The 19,013-nt window shown below is 40.7% G+C and overlaps 1 protein-coding gene across 1 annotated transcript; it reads left to right on the forward strand.

Annotated features, from left to right (window-relative positions):
* Positions 1-283: 283 nt before the first annotated feature.
* On the forward strand, positions 284-18,862 carry eea1 (early endosome antigen 1). The gene is made up of 29 exons (XM_079255331.1): positions 284-395; positions 3,419-3,496; positions 3,591-3,703; positions 3,780-3,834; positions 3,909-3,974; positions 4,101-4,131; positions 4,214-4,318; positions 4,558-4,679; positions 4,897-5,052; positions 6,582-6,698; positions 7,882-8,220; positions 9,268-9,417; positions 9,578-9,697; positions 9,917-10,120; positions 10,361-10,561; positions 10,721-10,834; positions 10,990-11,145; positions 11,236-11,375; positions 11,495-11,825; positions 11,979-12,080; positions 12,172-12,366; positions 12,511-12,693; positions 13,124-13,309; positions 13,414-13,545; positions 13,881-14,066; positions 14,151-14,389; positions 15,887-16,007; positions 16,124-16,222; positions 16,327-18,862. The coding sequence occupies exons 1-29, from the start codon at positions 372-374 to the stop codon at positions 16,447-16,449; spliced, it is 4,188 nt and encodes a 1,395-aa protein (XP_079111457.1). The 5' UTR covers positions 284-371; the 3' UTR covers positions 16,450-18,862.
* Positions 18,863-19,013: the final 151 nt, after the last annotated feature.

Genomic DNA, 19,013 nt, shown 5'->3' on the forward strand with positions numbered 1-19,013 from the left:
TATATATATATATATATATATATATATATACGTATATATATATATATATATGTATATATACATACATATATATATATATATATATGTATATATACATACATACATATATATATATATATATATATATATATATATATATATATATATATATATATATATATATATATAAATAAATAAACGGAATAAAAAATGTGTTGTACAATCTACAAATCGACATATTATGCGAGTCCCTGTTTAACCATCCCCTCCACAACCCGCCCATCCGCCGCTTCTTCCTGAGCCTCCTGGTCAGGTGTTCGGTGCTCTCAGACGTGAACTTTGCATTTGAATAACTGAGCAAGTTTTGTGTGGGGACAAATACTACCGAGGCCATGCTCAGGCGGATACTTCAAATGGTAAGCGTTTGAGACATTAAATCCTAGAGGGGTCGATGTTTTTTGGTTAAAGCGACTCGTTTTCCTTTGGAGACACAGGCCTATGCATGTCTGCTTTTATGATGGGTGTGCATGTTTTTAACCTTTGGTTATGATGAAGGGCGGGGATTGGATGTTTAGCTAATGAAAATTCGTCGTTTGGAGGAGTTCCGTCGCTGCGTTAGGTTATGGTGCCTATATCAAGCGCTCCTTGCTTTTGGTTACCACAGCTAGCTAGCAAAAGCTAACTTGGTCCATTTGATTGATTGAACTCTTGACAGGCATAAAACTGGAGCTTTTAAATATGACGAAGCTCATGTGCACCACATTGGAGGGTTTGACGAGTGAATAACTATTTATGAAGCTAACATATCGGGTCATTGAGGCAGTTTATTGTCAGGGTTTCCGTTAGCTAGTCATGCAGTCAACAGCGCTGAGTTAATTCATCGTTTAGTCATCTCATGCTAACGCTAGCCTCGCTAGTCACAAGCTGTAAATGGAAAAAAATCCCTCCGTCAATTTAGTGTCCATAATACACAAAGACACATGATGTCCGGTCAACAGGGTTTATCAATACATTGATAAATATATTATCGGACAAACTACTGATCTGTGTTTTAAGTTATCAGAGGAAGTAAAGAATAGAAGTAAGCTAGGACCGCGTAGGACTACATTTCCAATAATGCATTGCCAACCGCATTGTGTACTCTTGGAAGTCATGGCTTATTAAAACATCCTCGTGAAACAGGCGGATGATCTTGACATAAACATGATTTTGTTTAGATCAGCGATCAGAAGTGTAACTGTGGTCCTGAAGTTTGAGACACAAAAACAATGAAATAAAGCATTTAATTTAACAACAAAAATAAAATTGTAATGTAATGTCATATTTCCAGTCAAAGTGGGATTTTAGTTTTTTCCACTGTTGTAATACCATTTTTGTTACATTTTGTGTTGAATGTCTGTTTAAATCTCCCTCTTGAGTTAGTAATTATTAACAATGATACCACAGACACTGATATTATAAGGAACCACAAGTTTGATTCAGTCTGATTTTTGAAGAACAATTTAATTCACGCTGTTTGTCCTTTAAAAGAAATTTTGAAGTTTCACATATTTTAAGACGTATCATTTCAATGATAAGTACAATCAATCAGTAGGCCATGCAGAAATGATTACACTGCATTTTATTGCCACTTTATAAAAGAGCTCTACTACCTTTCACAATGATTTCTTTTGTTTTTCTTTTTTGGCACATGGGACAATATTTCAATAGGTTTTAGAATCTATACATAAGGGTTAAGCAACAAAAACAAATGCCATCTGCTGTTTCAAGAGATGGTAAATCATTTATGGAACGTTTTTTTTTTAAGTTAATGTTTTGATTTTACTACAAACCGTGTGGTGCTGGTTTACGCATGTTTTTCTTTGACCTGGTCAAAGGTTGTTCCATGATGGAAACTTCAGACTGCTTTTAAAGTTTATCTGCCCTCCAACAGGCTGTCTGTGGACTCAGTTCAAAGTGCCCAGACTGTCACAAACTCATATATTGACCTCATTCATTCATACAAACCATCACTAGTTCAAAAACATCATTTTTTCTGAATGGACCACCTGTGGCACTCCCACCTACTTTATTTGGCCAATGAACGCAGCTGAAGCCTGTTGTCAATCCATATATCTTATTAAACATTTTTACAACTTTTCTCTTAATTTATCACTGATTAATATGAACTGTCTCACTGCCTTCCCCATTGACATGCAATCTTTGGAGGGTTGCAGTTATGTAAGTATAAATTTATTAAGCAAATTAAATTAATGAAAATGAATTGCAGCATATTTTTTTCTTTATAAGATTCACCAAATTTTCTAAATTTGACGTGGACCTGTGAGCCTTATATTCAACTTACTTCTCGTTATCCTGTCACAAAAGCAAATAAAAGGTTCACACATATGAACAACATGGGCATTAAACAGACATTGAGGTGGTTCTAATGATAGCCAAAGAAATCGAAGAGTTGTTGATGTGAAGTCAGCTTCAAGATTAAATAAACTTTGTCAGGCAGTTATCTGTAATAACAGATGGGCAGATGTTGGTTCAGTTGAAGCTGCAGATTGTACAAAAAAAAACAACTTCTGGCATCTGGACTGTCAGATCCACCACACCATCACCGCCACAAAGAACAGTAGTCTCAGCATCATCATGTGATGAAGCTTTAATTATTTTTAGGAATTTTGTAGTTTCTGATTAATCACATTTTAGAGAAAAATAAAACAAACAAACAAAAAAAAAAAATCCAGAAAGATCCTAAATATGAAGCCACAATTACCCTTAGATGGCTTCAGGGTAGAAAGGTTAGTAGGGTTGTGGTGTGGAAAAGTCAGCATCCAGACCTCACCTTGTGGTTGGACCTGAAAACTCTTCATTTATCTTTTCTCTGCAGCTTGAGCACTTTTGCAGTGAAGAACGCCAAAGTTGCAAATGTACGCATGCTTTCTGTCCTCTGAAGTGTAATTACATGTGTAAAAGTCTGAGCATAGGCTCTCTGTCACAAAATAAAAGTTTAATTTTTGTTTTACATGTGAAAACTTGCTTAAAAGAGAAAACAACACAACTTTCGCAACATTACAGTCCGAAGCTTGTCATTTCAAATGAGGCAAATAAATCACATCCACTGGAGCTTTGTTGTTGACATGAGGAAGGCCTTGGGCTGATTTTCTTGGAGGCCAAACTTGTCTTAAGTCTCCTGATTCAACTTTTACCCACAAACAAACAACATATGTGACCCAAAGCAAACACACGCACAACCATCTGAGAAATGGGTGCATATATACACACTGCTGTAGATGTAACCTCTGATTGTTGCTGGATTGTTATTTGAGATAACCAACACCCCACAGTTGCTCATCTGTTTCTCCCAGTGATCCAGATCATCAAACAAGTAAATGTACTGTGTTGATTTAGGCTTATTGAAGCCAAACACACTTTGTATTTTTTTCTCCAGACTCCTGGGAAGGGAGCCTCCCAGAATGCAGAGTCAGAGCAGCCCAGCACAGACCTCAACCACGATCAGACATCAGAGGTACCACAGATGCTTGGTTTTTCTTAATTGCACAAATGAAATAGTTTTATCAGCTGGTGTCATTTTTGCTTCTCATGTCGGTTTCTCTGTGCAGGGCTTCATTTGTCCTCAGTGCATGAAGTCTCACAACTCTGCAGAGGAGCTCTTCAAGCACTATGAGCTGTTCCATGATACAGGAGACCTCCCTGCTCATGTGGCTCCCACTCGGTGAGTCTGATCAGAGACTGACGTTACATTGCTTGTGAAAACATACTGTTACATGAATGCTCTTTTCTTCTTGCAGTGAAGACCTTACGATGCTTCGGCAGGAGGTTCAGGACCTGCACACGTCTCTCAAGGTGAGTTAAGTATCTAAACTGTTGTTGATGTAGAGACGTCTAAATGTTACTTAGATTTCACCATGTGTCTCTAGGAGGAAAGATGGTTCTCTGGAGAACTAAAGAAGGAATTAGACAAAGTACAAGGACAACTGAAGCAAGTAAATCCTTTAATATATCTAACATGTATTCTATTGAAAAGGTGGATTTCTGAATGCAAATCTGTGTAATAGAAAACTAAGCTTACCTTTACTGTACATGCATCTCTCTAACTCTCTTCTTTACAGAACGATGGACAGATGAGCTCAGATGATTCAGGTGGGGAGCATTACATTTAAAAAGACATGTCAAAGAGGATCACAAGCCCTAAGCTGCTAATACATGATTTTTTTCCCCTTAGCCCTTGAAAAGAAGTTGAATGAAGCTGAGACAGAGAAGTTCAACATAAAACAGATGAAAGACCTGTTTGAGCAGAAAGCTGCGCAGCTGGCCACAGAGATAGTAGGTTAGTGTGAGAAACTGGAAGGCCTGTGTCTGTGGGTCCCTCAGCAAACTGAAGTGCTATTCTACTACATCACTGTTACTCTCAATCCATCTATTGTGTTCTTTTCAGTCTTTAAACGAGTCATTTAACACTGTCATAATGCTTCTCTTGAATCACTGAGTGAGTTTTCTAAATCATGCAGATTTGACTATTATGAACTTTTTCTGTGTTATGTTTTTATTTTAATCACTCATATCCAGACTTAAAGTCCCGTTATGATGAAGAGAAAAGCCTGAGGGAGGCTGCTGACCAGAGGCTCGCCAAGTTGACCGAACAACTGCAGAATGAGAAGCAGGAGAACGAGAGACTCCAAACAGAGCTGGTACAACAACACATAGTCTCTATCAACATTTTTTTATTTTTTTTATCTTATGAGTGTAATATATTGAGGTAAAAACAACAACATTCAAACCTATTGAAGTGTGTATGATCAGTGACATCCAGTTGCTCCTCAACAACTCGGTTACTTTTAACTTATCAGAATAACAGAGCATCAGCTTTGTGCCGCCTGATCTCGGTGCCTCTGCTCTGCCCCCTAGCTGCAGCGACCGGGAGTGGAGGACGTGGAGGTTCTCCAGAAGGAACTGGTGCAGGTGCAGACGCTGATGGACTCTATGACCCGAGAGAGGGAAGAGGAGTCTGAACGCCTCAAAAACCATTATGAGGAGCTGCAGGCAAATTACACTACCTCAGAGGTTAGCATGCTAAAAAAAAAAAAAAATTCCTCTGTGAGCAGATTTTTTTTTTTTTATCACATGCACAAATGTGCACAGTTTTTATTTTACACGTTTGTCATTGAGCTCATTATTGTTTTAGTCTACTAACTTTACTCTTAAAGCTGGGGTAAGTAATGTTGGGGAGCTCGCAAGATGTGAAAGTGGCTCCTGTCTTGGTTCCTCCCCCTCTGGTTTTGCTCCCTGCGTGATCCAAGGCTATTTTATAAGAAATGAACAACTTCTTTTCAGTCTGAACATTTGGATTGGTCAGAGGTTTTACAGATTTACAGTAACCTGAGGGGTCTAATGATAGTTTTTATTGTTCATGATTACAAAAATGTATAGACTACTATCAGGACAAGGAACCAGTTCACCCAGAGTTAAAAAGTCAGAGCAAGATTACCAACCCCACCTTTAAAGGCTGATATTCCGGCTTAGAAACAGCTGTGAAATAGCCAGGATGTTCAATGGTTATGCCATATTAAATGGCTCTGTGCATTATCTGGCCATTAATGAAAGACTGGTGAATAATTTAGCCTTATTTCTGGAGCTGCAGAGTATTAATAGGGCCCCATCAGGCAGCTTCGGGGCCTGAACCTCTCTTTGTGCAAATGAACCTAAAAATATAGCTTCCTATTTTTACACGCTGAGGAGACACGTTCTGAATATATTTGAATGGCTGGCTGGTTTTGGATTACATAACGGCTCTCATTTATAATCAGCACCTTGTTTGCTATAATTGACGAGAAGCTCTACAGTAAGCAGTTTCTCAAAACTGGTAAATTAAATGCTGAAATTTACACCCAACAAAGAAAACACAAATTAAGGAAAAATTTGGTTTGTTTTTCATGGTGCCCAAATTTCTTTTTATAATTGGGTGCAAAATATTGATAGATGCAGAGATTTGCTATCTAAAATTTATTGAAAGAGAAAGTGATGACTTAAAAGTGCTGATATTTCCAATAATTAGGTTCAGAAATCAATTTGCAACAAAACAAAGCAAAAACACATCAAGTTCTCTTTTTTTTTTTTTTTTTTTTTTTTAAAGTCCTCTTCACAGCGAAGATTGTGTTTTTTGGTGAAGCTCAGTTAGATTCTTTTTCCATTTATTTTCTCCCAGCCTCCCTGCTCTGTTTCAGATTGTAACCTGTTGTTTTTTCATGACTTACCTGTGTCCTTGTCTTTTCCCCTTCCCTTCTGTATCCCTCTGCAACACACACAAAACTCAAGATTCAAAAACTGGAGGTAAAACTTTGATTCCAGTTGGACCTCAAACTTAATTCATCCTTTGAATTTTTTTTTTTTTTTTTAAATTTTTTTTTTTTTAATTGTCAGACATCTGTTCTTTTTGTTACGTGTGTAACCTCTTTTTTTCTTGTGCAGCCTGCTTGGTACTAATCATTGCTGTTTTTGTTTCTATTCGTTCATCACAGTGGTGCTTCACTTTCTGGCCTACACAACACAGGTTTTTAGAAAGAGCTTTAACATGCGATTCCTTTGCATTTCAGATGACTATATCCCAACTCAAAGCAGAGCTGGAGAAGGGTCCACAGGAAGCGGCCGTCTACACGCAGCAGATCCACCTGCTGCAGAGCAATCTGAATAATCTGCAGCAGCAATGCCAGGTGACACACACACAGACCATCACGGCAGAGCTATTATAGCCAAGTGACAGTTTACTGATCTTGAACAAATAGCTACTGGTGCAAACATGTCTGCTATGACATCTGTTGCTCTGTAAGAACACGTAAGATTTACTTTTACTGCCGTCATTTTAACAAACGCCACCAGCTGCCTCTCATGTGCCGAAGGCGGCATCACAGTGCCTGTAAACCTGCCTTTGTTGCTTTGCATCAAAACGCCCTGCTGTCGCCAGCCATCTTTGGCAACCAAGACTTGTTGACAAATATTATGGTCAGCACTATTATTATAGCAGTGGGCGGTGACTCTGCTCTGCCAGCTCTATCACAGGGAGTGAAATACAATCATTGGTAATGTCAATGGTTCAACTGGCGTAAGGGAATGTAGAACAGAGATTAAAACCTCCCTCATCAGCACTAGTTCAGCCTCCCAGCCAAGTGGGTCTCTGTGTATGGGGGTGATTACAATACTGGATCCCTAGTGATTCTCCTGAGGCTTTATACAGATTATTTTACTCATAAGAATAGAAACAGAAACTTAAAAATAAACAGTAAATAACCGTCTGAGCTGACAGTAGTTTGTAGACTTTGTAGACTAGATGTCTGTGAAGTGCAGAGCACCCGTCACTCTCCATAGTTAGCGGCTCGCTTTGTTATTAACAACATTTTGTTCTTTATCACCCTGTTGCTAAGCTTGCTGCCAGAACTTAAACGAGGACAAGTGCTGTGCCGTAAACCTTCCTGTAGAAATGGCATGCCACACTTTATTCTTGACTCTTGACAAGTGCCTGTTCTTTTCCACTACTCGCATCACATGGGATGGTGGGAGTTCATGACTTGTTGCAGCTTGTATCATGCTAGCTGTTTTAATTTGGAAAAGACTAATGCTTCATATTCCACTGAGGCTTAATTAATCACCCAAACAATTTCTCTTCCTCAAAAATAAAGAGCCAGAAGATTGTGATTTTCCTTCCTTCCTTCCTTCCTTCCTTCCTTCCTTACTTTACTTACTTTACCTTACTTACTTACTTTACTTTTTTGGTTTGGTTGTTTTTCTTTCTTAACAAATTTATTCCCTGCCTTTCAATTTGTCATGGACAACTTCCATCCTCATAATCCCCAAACCTCGTGGCATCTGCCTCATGTTTTCCTCTGCTACCTTTCTCAGAGCCTGTCTGAAAAGCTTGTACGTAAGGAGAAGGAGTATCAAGAACTGGAGGAACATTTGGGCGCTGAGAAAACTGCCAAGAAGGGAGTCCAAGACAGCTTGAGGGAGAGAGATTTGGAGGTACAGGAGCTCCAGGCTCGGGCCACAGGGGCTGAAGCATCCCTGCAGAAGGCCCAGTCAGAGCTGACAGAAAGAGCTGAGGAGGTGACTAAGCTGAAGAGTGAGATTGCAGAGCTGGAGGTGAAGTATGCGGAACTGAAGGTGGAACGAAAGCAGCTGGAGCAACAGAGGGAAGAAAAGGAAAGCCAAGGTGCTCAACAGCAGACTGAGATCAGTCAGGTGAGTACAGCAGAGGAAACTCACAAGCGGCCTGGTGAAGACAGGGAAAAACAGCTGTTATGCAGAGAGATTAAAAAGAGAAAGTAGGGCCCCAGAAAGATATGGGGCCCAAGCAAGAAAAGCTTCAGTTCAGTCCAGTTCTGCAGCCATCGGATTTATTTAGCATCAGACTTTGTGACTATAAGGGACTTTTCCCAGGATTTTTATTCTTTTCATACTTTGCAAACTACATAGTGACTTTTTAAGGTCCATAGATGGGGACCCATTTAGCAGGAGATCAATATGATCCAGTAAACATAATGATGATCATTGTTGCTCATAATATTGTCAAATTAAGCATAAACATCAGCCTCATACATCAGAATGGTTTTATCCTATACTGTTTAAATTATTCTGGAGTTCAACAAAATTTAGTTTGAAATTGTATTGAAAATTATCAACAAAGTTATAACCCTTCATTTTTGTTAATTCTGATATTACATGTATTTGTAAACTTTATAGTTGTTAATACACTGAAGGACATCTTTTGTCTTCAAAAACTAGGATTGGATTATTCAATGAATATATTTAAGGATTCCAATATATATTTTTTTGTTTAAAAAATGCATTTTTGGATTTTTGTAGGCTTTTATTTATTATATATGACCATAGCTAGATGGGGTCAGCGAGATGAGAAAATGATATGCAGCAGTAAAAGGCCCCAAGCCTGGACTTGTACCTGGAGCTTTAGCCTCTGCACATGGGGCGGTTCAGCTAGTTGCTCAACACACCGTCCACACTGATGATGTTTGAACTGTAACAGTAAACGCTGCATTAAAAGGTCATTAAATCCAGAATCATGTTCACTGAACACAATGCAATAATCTTGTGACTGCATGAACTCAGTTTGTCTCCTAATTGGTTTAAGAATATAACATTAAATTAAAGCTGAAGATAACTGAAGTGATTTATATGCTAAATAAACTTTTTCCTTCATTTAATTATGTTGTATTTCTCTTTAACATCTGTGGTTTTTTCACTTTCTTCCCTTTGCCTGTGCTTCTATAGCTGCACAGCAAACTGCTGGAGACGGAGAGGCAGCTGGGTGAGGTGCAGGGTCGGCTGAAGGAGCAGAGACAGCTGTCAGGGGAGAAGCTAAAGGACCGTGAGCAGCAAGCAGCCGACCTGCAGCTCAAACTTTCTCGTGCAGAGGAACAGGTGGGTAGGAAGCAGCTCCAACCTTACTGATCACAAGAGAAATGGATTTAGTGGAATAAAACAGAAGTTGGAACAAGGAATAAATAATGACTGTGACGTTAATGAGTATAGGTGTGATGGGGAGTTAAAATTAAATAGTAGCTTCTGTGTTTTGGCTCAGCTGAAGGAAAGCAGTAGTAAGAACACAGACCTGCAGCACCAGCTGGACAAAGCCAAGCAGCAGCACCAGGAGCTGCAGGCGCTGCAGCAAAACACCAATGGCAAACTCCGCGAGGCACAGGTACTACTTGCCACTAATGCCCCTCATGTGGGTCTTTCATAACAGTATTAAAAGGCATAAAGCCAAAGTTGTTTTGTTTGCCTTGAGAAAGATCTACACACCTTGTGAATTGAGCCATTTCTAATCTGTTTAAGTCCATTTTACATCTATCCAACACACAGTAACTCCAGCATTGTAATGCTTTCATTAAAAAAATGCATTCTTGCTTTGGTGTTGTAGAATGACTTGGAGCAGGTGTTGCGTCAGATTGGGGATAAAGACCAGAAGATTCAGAACCTGGAAGCTCTGCTTCAGAAGAGTAAAGACATTGTGAGCCAGCTGGAAGCTGAAAGAGAGGACTTGTGTGCCAAGATCCAGGCTGGGGAGGGAGAGACGGCGGTCCTTAACCAGCTTAAAGAGAAAAACCACGCACTGCAACAACAGGTTGGTACATGTGCTTTATTACTTTGCTTCTTTAGTCCTTCTTACTTAAGGAGTAAAAGAATAAAAGACAAACTCATCTATGTATGTATATATTTATGTGCGTTGTGTATCTATCTTAGTGTGTGTTTGTGCACAATTTATTGCATAGCATCAAAAAGAAAAAACAGGAAACTGCAATTATTATAGGCAACATTTATTCACAGTTTGAGCTTCATGCTTTTCTTTTTCTTGCTTTTAAAGGTGACACAGTTGACCGACAAGCTTAAAAACCAGTCAGAAAGCAACAAGCAAGCCCAGGACAACCTGCATAAGCAGGTTCAAGAGCAGAAGACGCTTCTGCGTTCTGCTCAGGACCGAGCCCACACCCTGGAGACCTCAGTCAGTGAACTCACCACGCAGCTCACAGACAGCAAGGAGAAAGTGTCACAGCTGGACGCTCAGGTAAACCTGGATATAAACATGTGGGGATGCACACTTCTTCCCTACAGTGGCAGCACTGATAACGTGTCATGGACTGATACAAATACATCATGTTGTTCTGCAGATTGTCTTTTCTGTTATTAAACCTAAAGGTTTTTTTTTTTGTCTGTTTCCTTTCAGCTGAAGGCGAAAACAGAGCTGTTGCTGTCTGCTGAGGCAGCCAAGGCTGCACTGAAGGCCACCCTGGAGAACAACCTGGAGACCACTCAACATGCACTGCAGGACAAGCAGCAGGTTGGTTTCCTCTTTGTGCCACTGACCTCGATTCATTTTCCTTCCTGTTACACTTGTAGTGTAAATAATCAACATGAAAGAAGGAAAAACTGTCCTCTGAGTCCTCTGTGACCCCTGTCTTATTATTCTGCTAAATTCCCTGATGTGTTTTGTAGGAACTGAATAAAGTTCAGAAGAAGGTGGAGGAGCAGGTGCAAAGGCTCAAAGAGAGACAGGAGCTTAGCACTCAGTTGGAAACCAATCTAAAGGAGTGTAAAGACAAACTACTTGCATCAGAACAGCGTGTTGAGCAGCTGGAAGGGCTCAATAAGGTTTGTGAATAATTTTTTTTTACTGCTTCTGAAATCTCTAACATACTTATTTTTGTTCTGATAAGTGGACATCATGTTTCCATCGGACAGAAACTAGAGTCGCAGGTTTTGGAGGTGCAGACCAGTCGAGATCAAGTGCAGCAGGAGGTGCAGAAGCTGCAGAAAGAGAATTCAGAGGTTAAACGTAAAGCAAAAGAGCTGCAGCGCTCTCTGGAAGCTGAGAAGGAAGGGTGAGACAAAGCGCTGCATGAGTTCTGATGAATATATTTAAAGCTTTGTTGATGATCCAGACCTGCGTGAAGATTGCTGTTTGCCCAAAACAGAACATGCATCTGCTTTTCTTTCTAAGAGCTACAACTCTGCAAGAGGAATTGAAGAAAAAGGCAGCTGCTTTGAGTGACGTCCAGCAGCAGCTGGGGCGCAGTGAGCAGGAGGTGGTTGCTCTGAAGGTGAATCTGGACAAAGTGACCCAGGAAGGAAAGTGTCAGCAAACAGAGCTGGAGAAGAAAGCCCAGAATCTGGCAGCAGACCTGCAGAAGGCCCAACAAGAGAGAGAGGCTCAGAGGAAGGAGCTTGCCTCTACTCAAGAAAGCTTAGGAAAGGCTAAAAAGGCCTTGAAAGAGAGTCAGAGTCAACTGGACACTGAGAAGAAGAGCCATAAATCAGCTGTGGAGGAGAAGGTAAGCTTCCCCTGAAGCCTGAATCTAATGCAGCATTACTTTCTCCTTTTCACTACGCTGAAGACTTGCCTCACAAGAAGGACTGAGAAATTAACGGCTAGTTGTTTACAACAGCAGGTGTCACTGACAGCATTAATCTGTCTTAATCCCCAGGAGAAGTCCAATGAAAAGGCAAGACAGGAGCTTCTCCGAAGCAATGAGGCGATCACCAAGGCAGCGAAAGAAACTAAAGAGCAGCTAGAACAGATAAGAGAGGTAAGGCGGTGAAACAAGCCAACAGATTTGACAAACCTTCGAGTTTCAAAGGCAACACACGAGTGTTTGTGGTGTGTTTTTTAAATGTCAGACAGAAAAAACGTTGAGGGTGCAGTTGACCTCATTAGAGCAGCAGCACTCAAAGACTCAGGGGACACTGAAGGAAAAGGAGAGCGAGTTGGAGAAGCTGCGGCTGCAACTCAAGACGATGCAGGAATCGTTGGAGTCGGAGGTGAAGAAGCTTAAGGGCCGAGTGACGGAGTTACAGGAAGCTGGTGCCCAGAAAGTAAGTACAATGGCATGAATTTATTCCTTTTGAAAGTGTGTTACTGTCTTTTCAGTCTGCTATGGATCTAGTTGAAAATCATCTTAACATTGCAAATATATAAACAGTTCCTAGTGATTTTGCATGTTTCATTCTTATATCCAGGCAGAAGAGGAGAGCAAGCTGAAGGCCAGATTGTCAGGGCTCGACCAGGAGCTGGCCTCTGAGAAGAGTCGGACAGCAGAGCTGCAGAAGACCTTGGAGGAAAGTCAGACAAACCTCACCAAGCTTCAGTCTGACCTCTACGGCAAAGAATCTGAAGTTTCTGCCCTCCGTCAGGATCTGAAGGTACACAACTGCAGCAGATCCAATCCACTTTATTATAAAGCACATTTTATAAAACGCAACATCTCCAAAGTGCTACACAGAGTCAAATATCACAAAATAAAAATAAAATAATAATGTCATTAAAATAACAGGTAAAACAGTTTAAAATAAATAAATACCCAATAAAAAAAATAAAAAGAGCAAATAAAACAAATACAAGATATAGAGGACCACACAACTCATGCAGTATTAAAAGCCAAAGAATAAAAGTGGGACTTCAGAAGAGGTTGGAGGATTAGCAACTGATGATAAATAACATTAAGAAACTGCATCCGAGTCTTAAAACTTCCAGTCATGGATGAGGATTTCAAAGCGATATTGACATTGATTGATTGTAATGGTTGCTCTCATGAACCTCCAAAGTACACTAATGGACTGTGCCTGCCTGCAGGACTCACAAGAGAAGCAGAGCGTGACTCAGGAGGAGCTGGCTGCTAATCGAACCCATCAGACAGGTTTAGAAGCTACGCTACAAGACCTGAAAAGAGAGCGGGCCTCGTTGGAACAGGAACTTGCAAAACGAGACCAGAAGCTGCAACAGCAGGAACAAATCCTGAAGGAGCTGAAGCAGCAAGAGGTTGTGTGTGGGGAGGAGGAGGGAGCATTTACACACAAACATTCACAAGTGTTTTACTTTATGTTTCTGCATGAATTTATTCTAACCTGTGCATACTTACTCAGGGTCAAGCTAAGGAGGAACTGCAGAGGGAGAGGAACAAGGTGGAAGAGCTGAACAAAGCCAAGAGTGTTCTGGAAAAAAATAACACAAAATTAACCACAGAGTTAAAAACTGTAGCAGAGAAAGGCGAGAAGGTCAGTGTCATTCTGCGTAACAAGCAACAGTTCAAATATAATCTGTCTTGTGATTTTAAGGAGGAAGACAGAGGCTGGATTACCTCAGATTTTAAATCTCATACTTATTTATGTCATTTTATGTCTCATATTTGCTGTTTTTAGCTGCTTTCTGTGCTGGACTTTATGTAAATAGTTAAACTAAGAGACATGGCCACAGTTTTCAGTCATAACATAATGACATTTTAGCCCGAGTGTTCACCTGAAGCTCATTCAGAAATAATTCCTTTTGTTTGAGATTATCAGTGTTCAGTGAACACATCTAAACATCGAGTGACAAACTTTCTGCTCTTTAGGAGCTGGGTGAGTTGCAAGAGGCCAAAAAGCTGTTAATCCAGCAGAAACTGGAGCTGCAGGGTCAGGTGGAGGCGGCACAAGGTGCCCTCAAGCAGGAGCAGAAAGAGCATCAGGCCACCAGGGACAGCAGGAGCAAGAGAGAGGAGCAGCTCCTCGCCCAAACCAAGGATTTCCAGGATAAACTGGTAAGCTCATTCCAAACAAAAAAAACTATAACTCTTAGTGGCTCACTTCTTTTTTCTGACACTCTTCATACTTCCCTCCAAAAGGCGGCAGAGAAGCGAGCCAGAGAAGAGCAGGTGAAGCGTGGGGAAGAGGCTGAGGCAAAGCTCGGCGTACAGGTGACTGCTCTGAACGAGAACGTGGCTACGCTGAAGAGGGAATGGCAGGCCAGCCAGCGGAGAGTTAGTGAACTTGAGAAGCAGACTGATGAGCTGAGGGGAGAGATTGCTGTGCTGGAGGCCACCGTCCAGAACAACCAGGATGAGCGACGGGCTCTTTTGGAAAGGTTGGTGGATGTTGCTTTAATAATGCGAAGCATTTAATGAGCTCAGGTTGCAGAAATACTCTGTTATCCTTAAAGATTCCTCTTCCTCTGCCTCTCTTCTTTATGACCTAATATTCCCAAGCATCGGGTCATGGCTTGGTGGATATTTTGAATTTAATTTATTTTGCATAACAAATGTTCTTTAAATATGAAATTCTTTATATTAAGCGGCTTGGAAAAAAGGAAAATCTATGGTCACTTCACATGCAGGACTAAGAGATGATGACAAGTCCAAGGACTGCCTTTTCCCTGCTGCTCTCCCAATGTAGGCAAATGTTCTCACTATGGAGGACTTGCTGTACATAAAGCTGGCATACGGGGGCACAGGCCTCTGCTAACCAACATGAGGAGAAATATGAGCTTGTCATGTTTACTCTCCTGTTACTGACAGCTGCTGGTGCAATAGCAACTAGTTGTAAAAATGAAACCATATCAGTACAGATGTTTAAGAAGTCTGTTTCAACACTTTATTTAGGAATAAAGCCTTCTGCAAACAACAGCCCAACCATGTATTTTGTGACAGGTAAATCATTAGATATACATTAGTGTACAAGCCCCCCTAACTTCTTCAAATGATGCCTCCGACAATCCAAACTTTGTTCAAAACGGTCCACAGAATTAGTTTTCCAGACTTTCTGAAGGTCTTTCCAAGATTTTCTCTCAAGATTGGCTGTTTTTTCTTCGCTTATTCCAGTCCTGTCTCCACATATGACCATGTTCAGAAGAAAGTTATTTTTATTTCTTTCTCTTATTAAGCCACACCACACTGACCTATGAATTATCTGAGCATAAGTGGGATGCCTAATTCAAGGGGTTTTGTGCAGCCTTTGTCAAATAAACCCACTTATTTCCAAACTTGAACTTAAAAAATGCCAGGGATAACATAGTTTGACTGGTAAACAATAACTGGAAGTCCAAACAAACTGTGTCCAAAAACCGTGGCATATCTCATCATGGTCTGCAGCGTGTCCTTAAAAGTTTTGAGACAAGTGGCAGCCCTAAGAGTCAGTCCACAGCAGAAAAACATGATGATCTTAAATAAGACAAAGAAATCTAGCAGAGACTTGACATAGGACCTGAGAGATGATGCATTTGGAGCTCCAGTAGATCACTGAAGCCTCGTCAGAAATGGGTTCTCATAGAAATATAACTATCAAGAAGCCATGTTTAAAGAGCAGAAACAAGAGAAAAAGGTTGAGGTATGCCAAATGACACAAGAACTAGACTGAAAACCAGTGGCAACAGGTCTAATCCAATGGAGTGATGAATCCTTTTAGAGCCTGAACCTCAATAAACAACAGAACAAAAGAAGAGCTAGAAAAGGTCCCTTAAGAAGCCTTTAGAATTGTTCCTGAAGATTGTTTAGAGAAATTACAGGAAAACTTGTCTGAGGGTCTATTCTCATTGAAGCAGATAAGAACAAGAAGACAGAAATGAACTCTGCTGTTTTTGTTCCAGGTGTGTAAAGGGCGAAGGCGAGATCGAGAAACTGCAGACCAAAGTGGTGGAGCTCCGGCGGAAGCTGGACGACACAACAGCAGCCATGCAGGAGCTCGGCAGAGAAAACCAGTCGCTCCAGGTCGGTCGCTAAACGTCCTGATGTGCAGCGAAGACAACATGCTTTTAGAACATGACTATACAGACCGGAACGGCATGTTGTTCCTGGAACATAACTCTTCCTGTTGATTTGTGCAGATAAAACAGTCCCAAAGTCTGACCAGAAAGTGGGCCGAGGATCATGAAGTACAGAACTGCATGGCCTGCGGGAAAGGCTTTACCGTCACTGTCAGGAAGGTGGGTGATTTGTAGATTCATAAAAAAGTGGACACATAGTTGGTCTTCTCCTAGATGTGTTTTAAGCGCTTGTTTTGCACCTTTTGTTCCATGTAAAAATCCAGCACCACTGCCGACACTGTGGGAACATTTTCTGCGCCGAATGTTCAGCAAAGAGCGCCCTCACGCCGTCCTCAAAGAAGCCAGTGCGGGTGTGTGAGACGTGTTTTGAAGAGCTCCAAGGCTGATTTTTTTTTTTCTTTTCTTTTTTTCCCCCTCTTTACCCCCCTCCCCTTCCTCTATTTACCCTTTCTATTCCAATGGGCAGAAGAGGGCATGTCTGTCATTCTTATTGTGCACTATAATGGACAGACCCAGTACAAAGACTTCCATCAGCACTTGACTTCTGGTTCCAGTGTTGAATGAAATGATTAAAGGGATTCCAGGAGAAAACACCAGAATCGTGTGGCGGGATGGGGTTGGTTGGGGTTGTCTGTATCTGTTTTTGTGCCTTTGCTACTCCTGTGGACTGCCAGAGAGCAGAGACAGTGATGACGAGACACCACTCACCTGTTTTTACGTTCATATTCGCGGCTCCATCGCTCTTTGGCATCATTAGCAGTTGTGAGGTGGTTGCTTTGTACCTTGTGAAACGTTTGGTTAGGCGTTTGGTCGGTGTGACACTGCACGAGTGAATATTGTAACAGTGACTTTAAGAGTAGCTTCTGCCCTACAAAGGTAAATGCAGTTAACAAAGTATTTTATTATTGTGTAAATAACTCCATGTCAGTCTGATCAGAAACACTTTAAATTATCTTTTTTTTTTTTAATGCTAAAAACTTGGTGTAATTTTCAGTGAATTAATTTAATGTAAATAATGCAGATTTAACATGTAAACTCAAATATGTGTCGTTTAGTGTTTATTTGACTACAAGGCTGCAAAAGCTTTTAGTTTATCAGCTGAGGATTCCTTTGCATCGTGTTGCAAAATGCGTCATGTTTATTGATCTCTGGAGGTGAACTGCTGTCGAATGTTGTCAGCAAACACTGTCGTGTTCAGGGAAGTCATTACTACTCAAGGTTTTGGTGTCAAACATTCTGCAAGAGGAAAAAAACTGCCCGACCGAAAGCAGTTCATTAATCAACTTGTGCACCAGCTGGAATCTCTATCTGAACACAATTTGTTAAATCAGTTACTGCATGTTCCCTTTGTGTGGCAGAGTGTTTGTGAATCTGTAGTAATTCATGTATTCAGCCTATTTCATGACCAAAGAATGTCTACAGCAGGACTACAGCCAAGGTGTAAGCCCCGCGGTCGTTTCACGTCAGTATTTTTCTGCAAAAGCTTTTGTTTTAATCACCAAGACATTTTTAACCTCAAATGTTTCTATGTGCTGCCATTTGGGTTGCTTGTTTTTTTCCCAGTGCCACTTTTCTCTGTTATTTTCAACAAATCACGGTGCTTTCTGCAGACTGGTAATCGAAGGTGCCTACATGTTTTGTTTTTATTTGTCTCTCTGCTTGTCGCCACTCAGCAGCACTGACTTCAAGCTGGAGCTGCAGAGTGTGTGTTTCTGTTTTGCTTTGAAGCAATAACTTGAGCTGTGTGTGTGTGTGTGAGGTTTCTGTAACAGAGTGTGTGTGTGTTAGTGTTTAGACCTGCTGCGTACGCTGAGATGCAACGTATAAACATTGGCTGCTCACTTCAGTATCTCTCTGGCATGCCGTTTGAGAGCTTTGTTGCTGCTTTCAGGTACAGCGGTTACTGTCTGTTCACCGTAAAAGTAATTTCATTTTTGGGTTTTCATAGATACTGGTGCAGTTGTTTGTAGACTGGGGGAAGTGGTGACACTAAACCAGACTATGCACAACCTGCAGCAAACAGCTTGTTTCAGACTTACCAGATGATTTATTTCTGCTTGTCGTCTTATTTGTTACGGAGGAATGTCTATTTCAGCTGTCATCTCTCAAAAACATCATGTTTTTTGTGTTGAATTGGTTTGATGTCTACCTCAGATTGGCACAGGTAAAGCACCATTTCCCAACGATGGACATCACAAATGTATCAGGATTTGTGACTGCCACATTATGATGTTGTCTCTGGCTTGAAGAGACATGATTTTGCACCTTATAGTATTCTGGGCTCATCTGAGAGGGACCCCAGCCACAAACATAGGACCACCTACTTTATACAGACGTCAGCATTTCTAGCCCCAGCAACTGCTCATTAATACTAAGGCTGTCATAATTATATTTGTAAATGTTTGTAATGAAAGAGAGAAAAATGACATGTGGGTATAGAAACATGGTAACAGTGAAACTGTGTTTGAACTCATCAGTGTCTTAATTATTTTTTACAAAATGGCACCATACACCTGTGCACACTAAATTGTGGCTTGCTTCGTGTTACTCTCGGTTATCATGCATGATGACTTAACAGGCCGGTGGCTCACACATAATTTTGCCCTTGTTTAGTCATCATACTCGATGGTTGTGAAGGCGTGCCTTAGGCCGAGCTTACCGTTAGCAGAGACCATGTATCACCAGTCTGCACCACTTCAGATCACCTGAAGGGTTGAGGGAAGTAATGTAATTTATGTTAACATGCACCTGTTGATTTTCTTACTCGTTGTCATGAAACTTAAATAAAAACCTGCAGTATGTTTCTATATTCTTGGATTTTTTTGTTTCACTTCTCTAACAGCTGATTTCTCGTTTTTTTTCCCAACTTGCATAATTTAAAAAAAAAAAAAAAATCAAATATTAAAACCAAAATAAATTTGCCACTCAAATGCTGTTCTGTAAAACTTAA

The sequence above is a fragment of the Telmatherina bonti genome (assembly GCF_933228915.1).
Source record: "Telmatherina bonti genome assembly, chromosome: 2".
NCBI lineage: Eukaryota > Metazoa > Chordata > Actinopteri > Atheriniformes > Telmatherinidae > Telmatherina > Telmatherina bonti.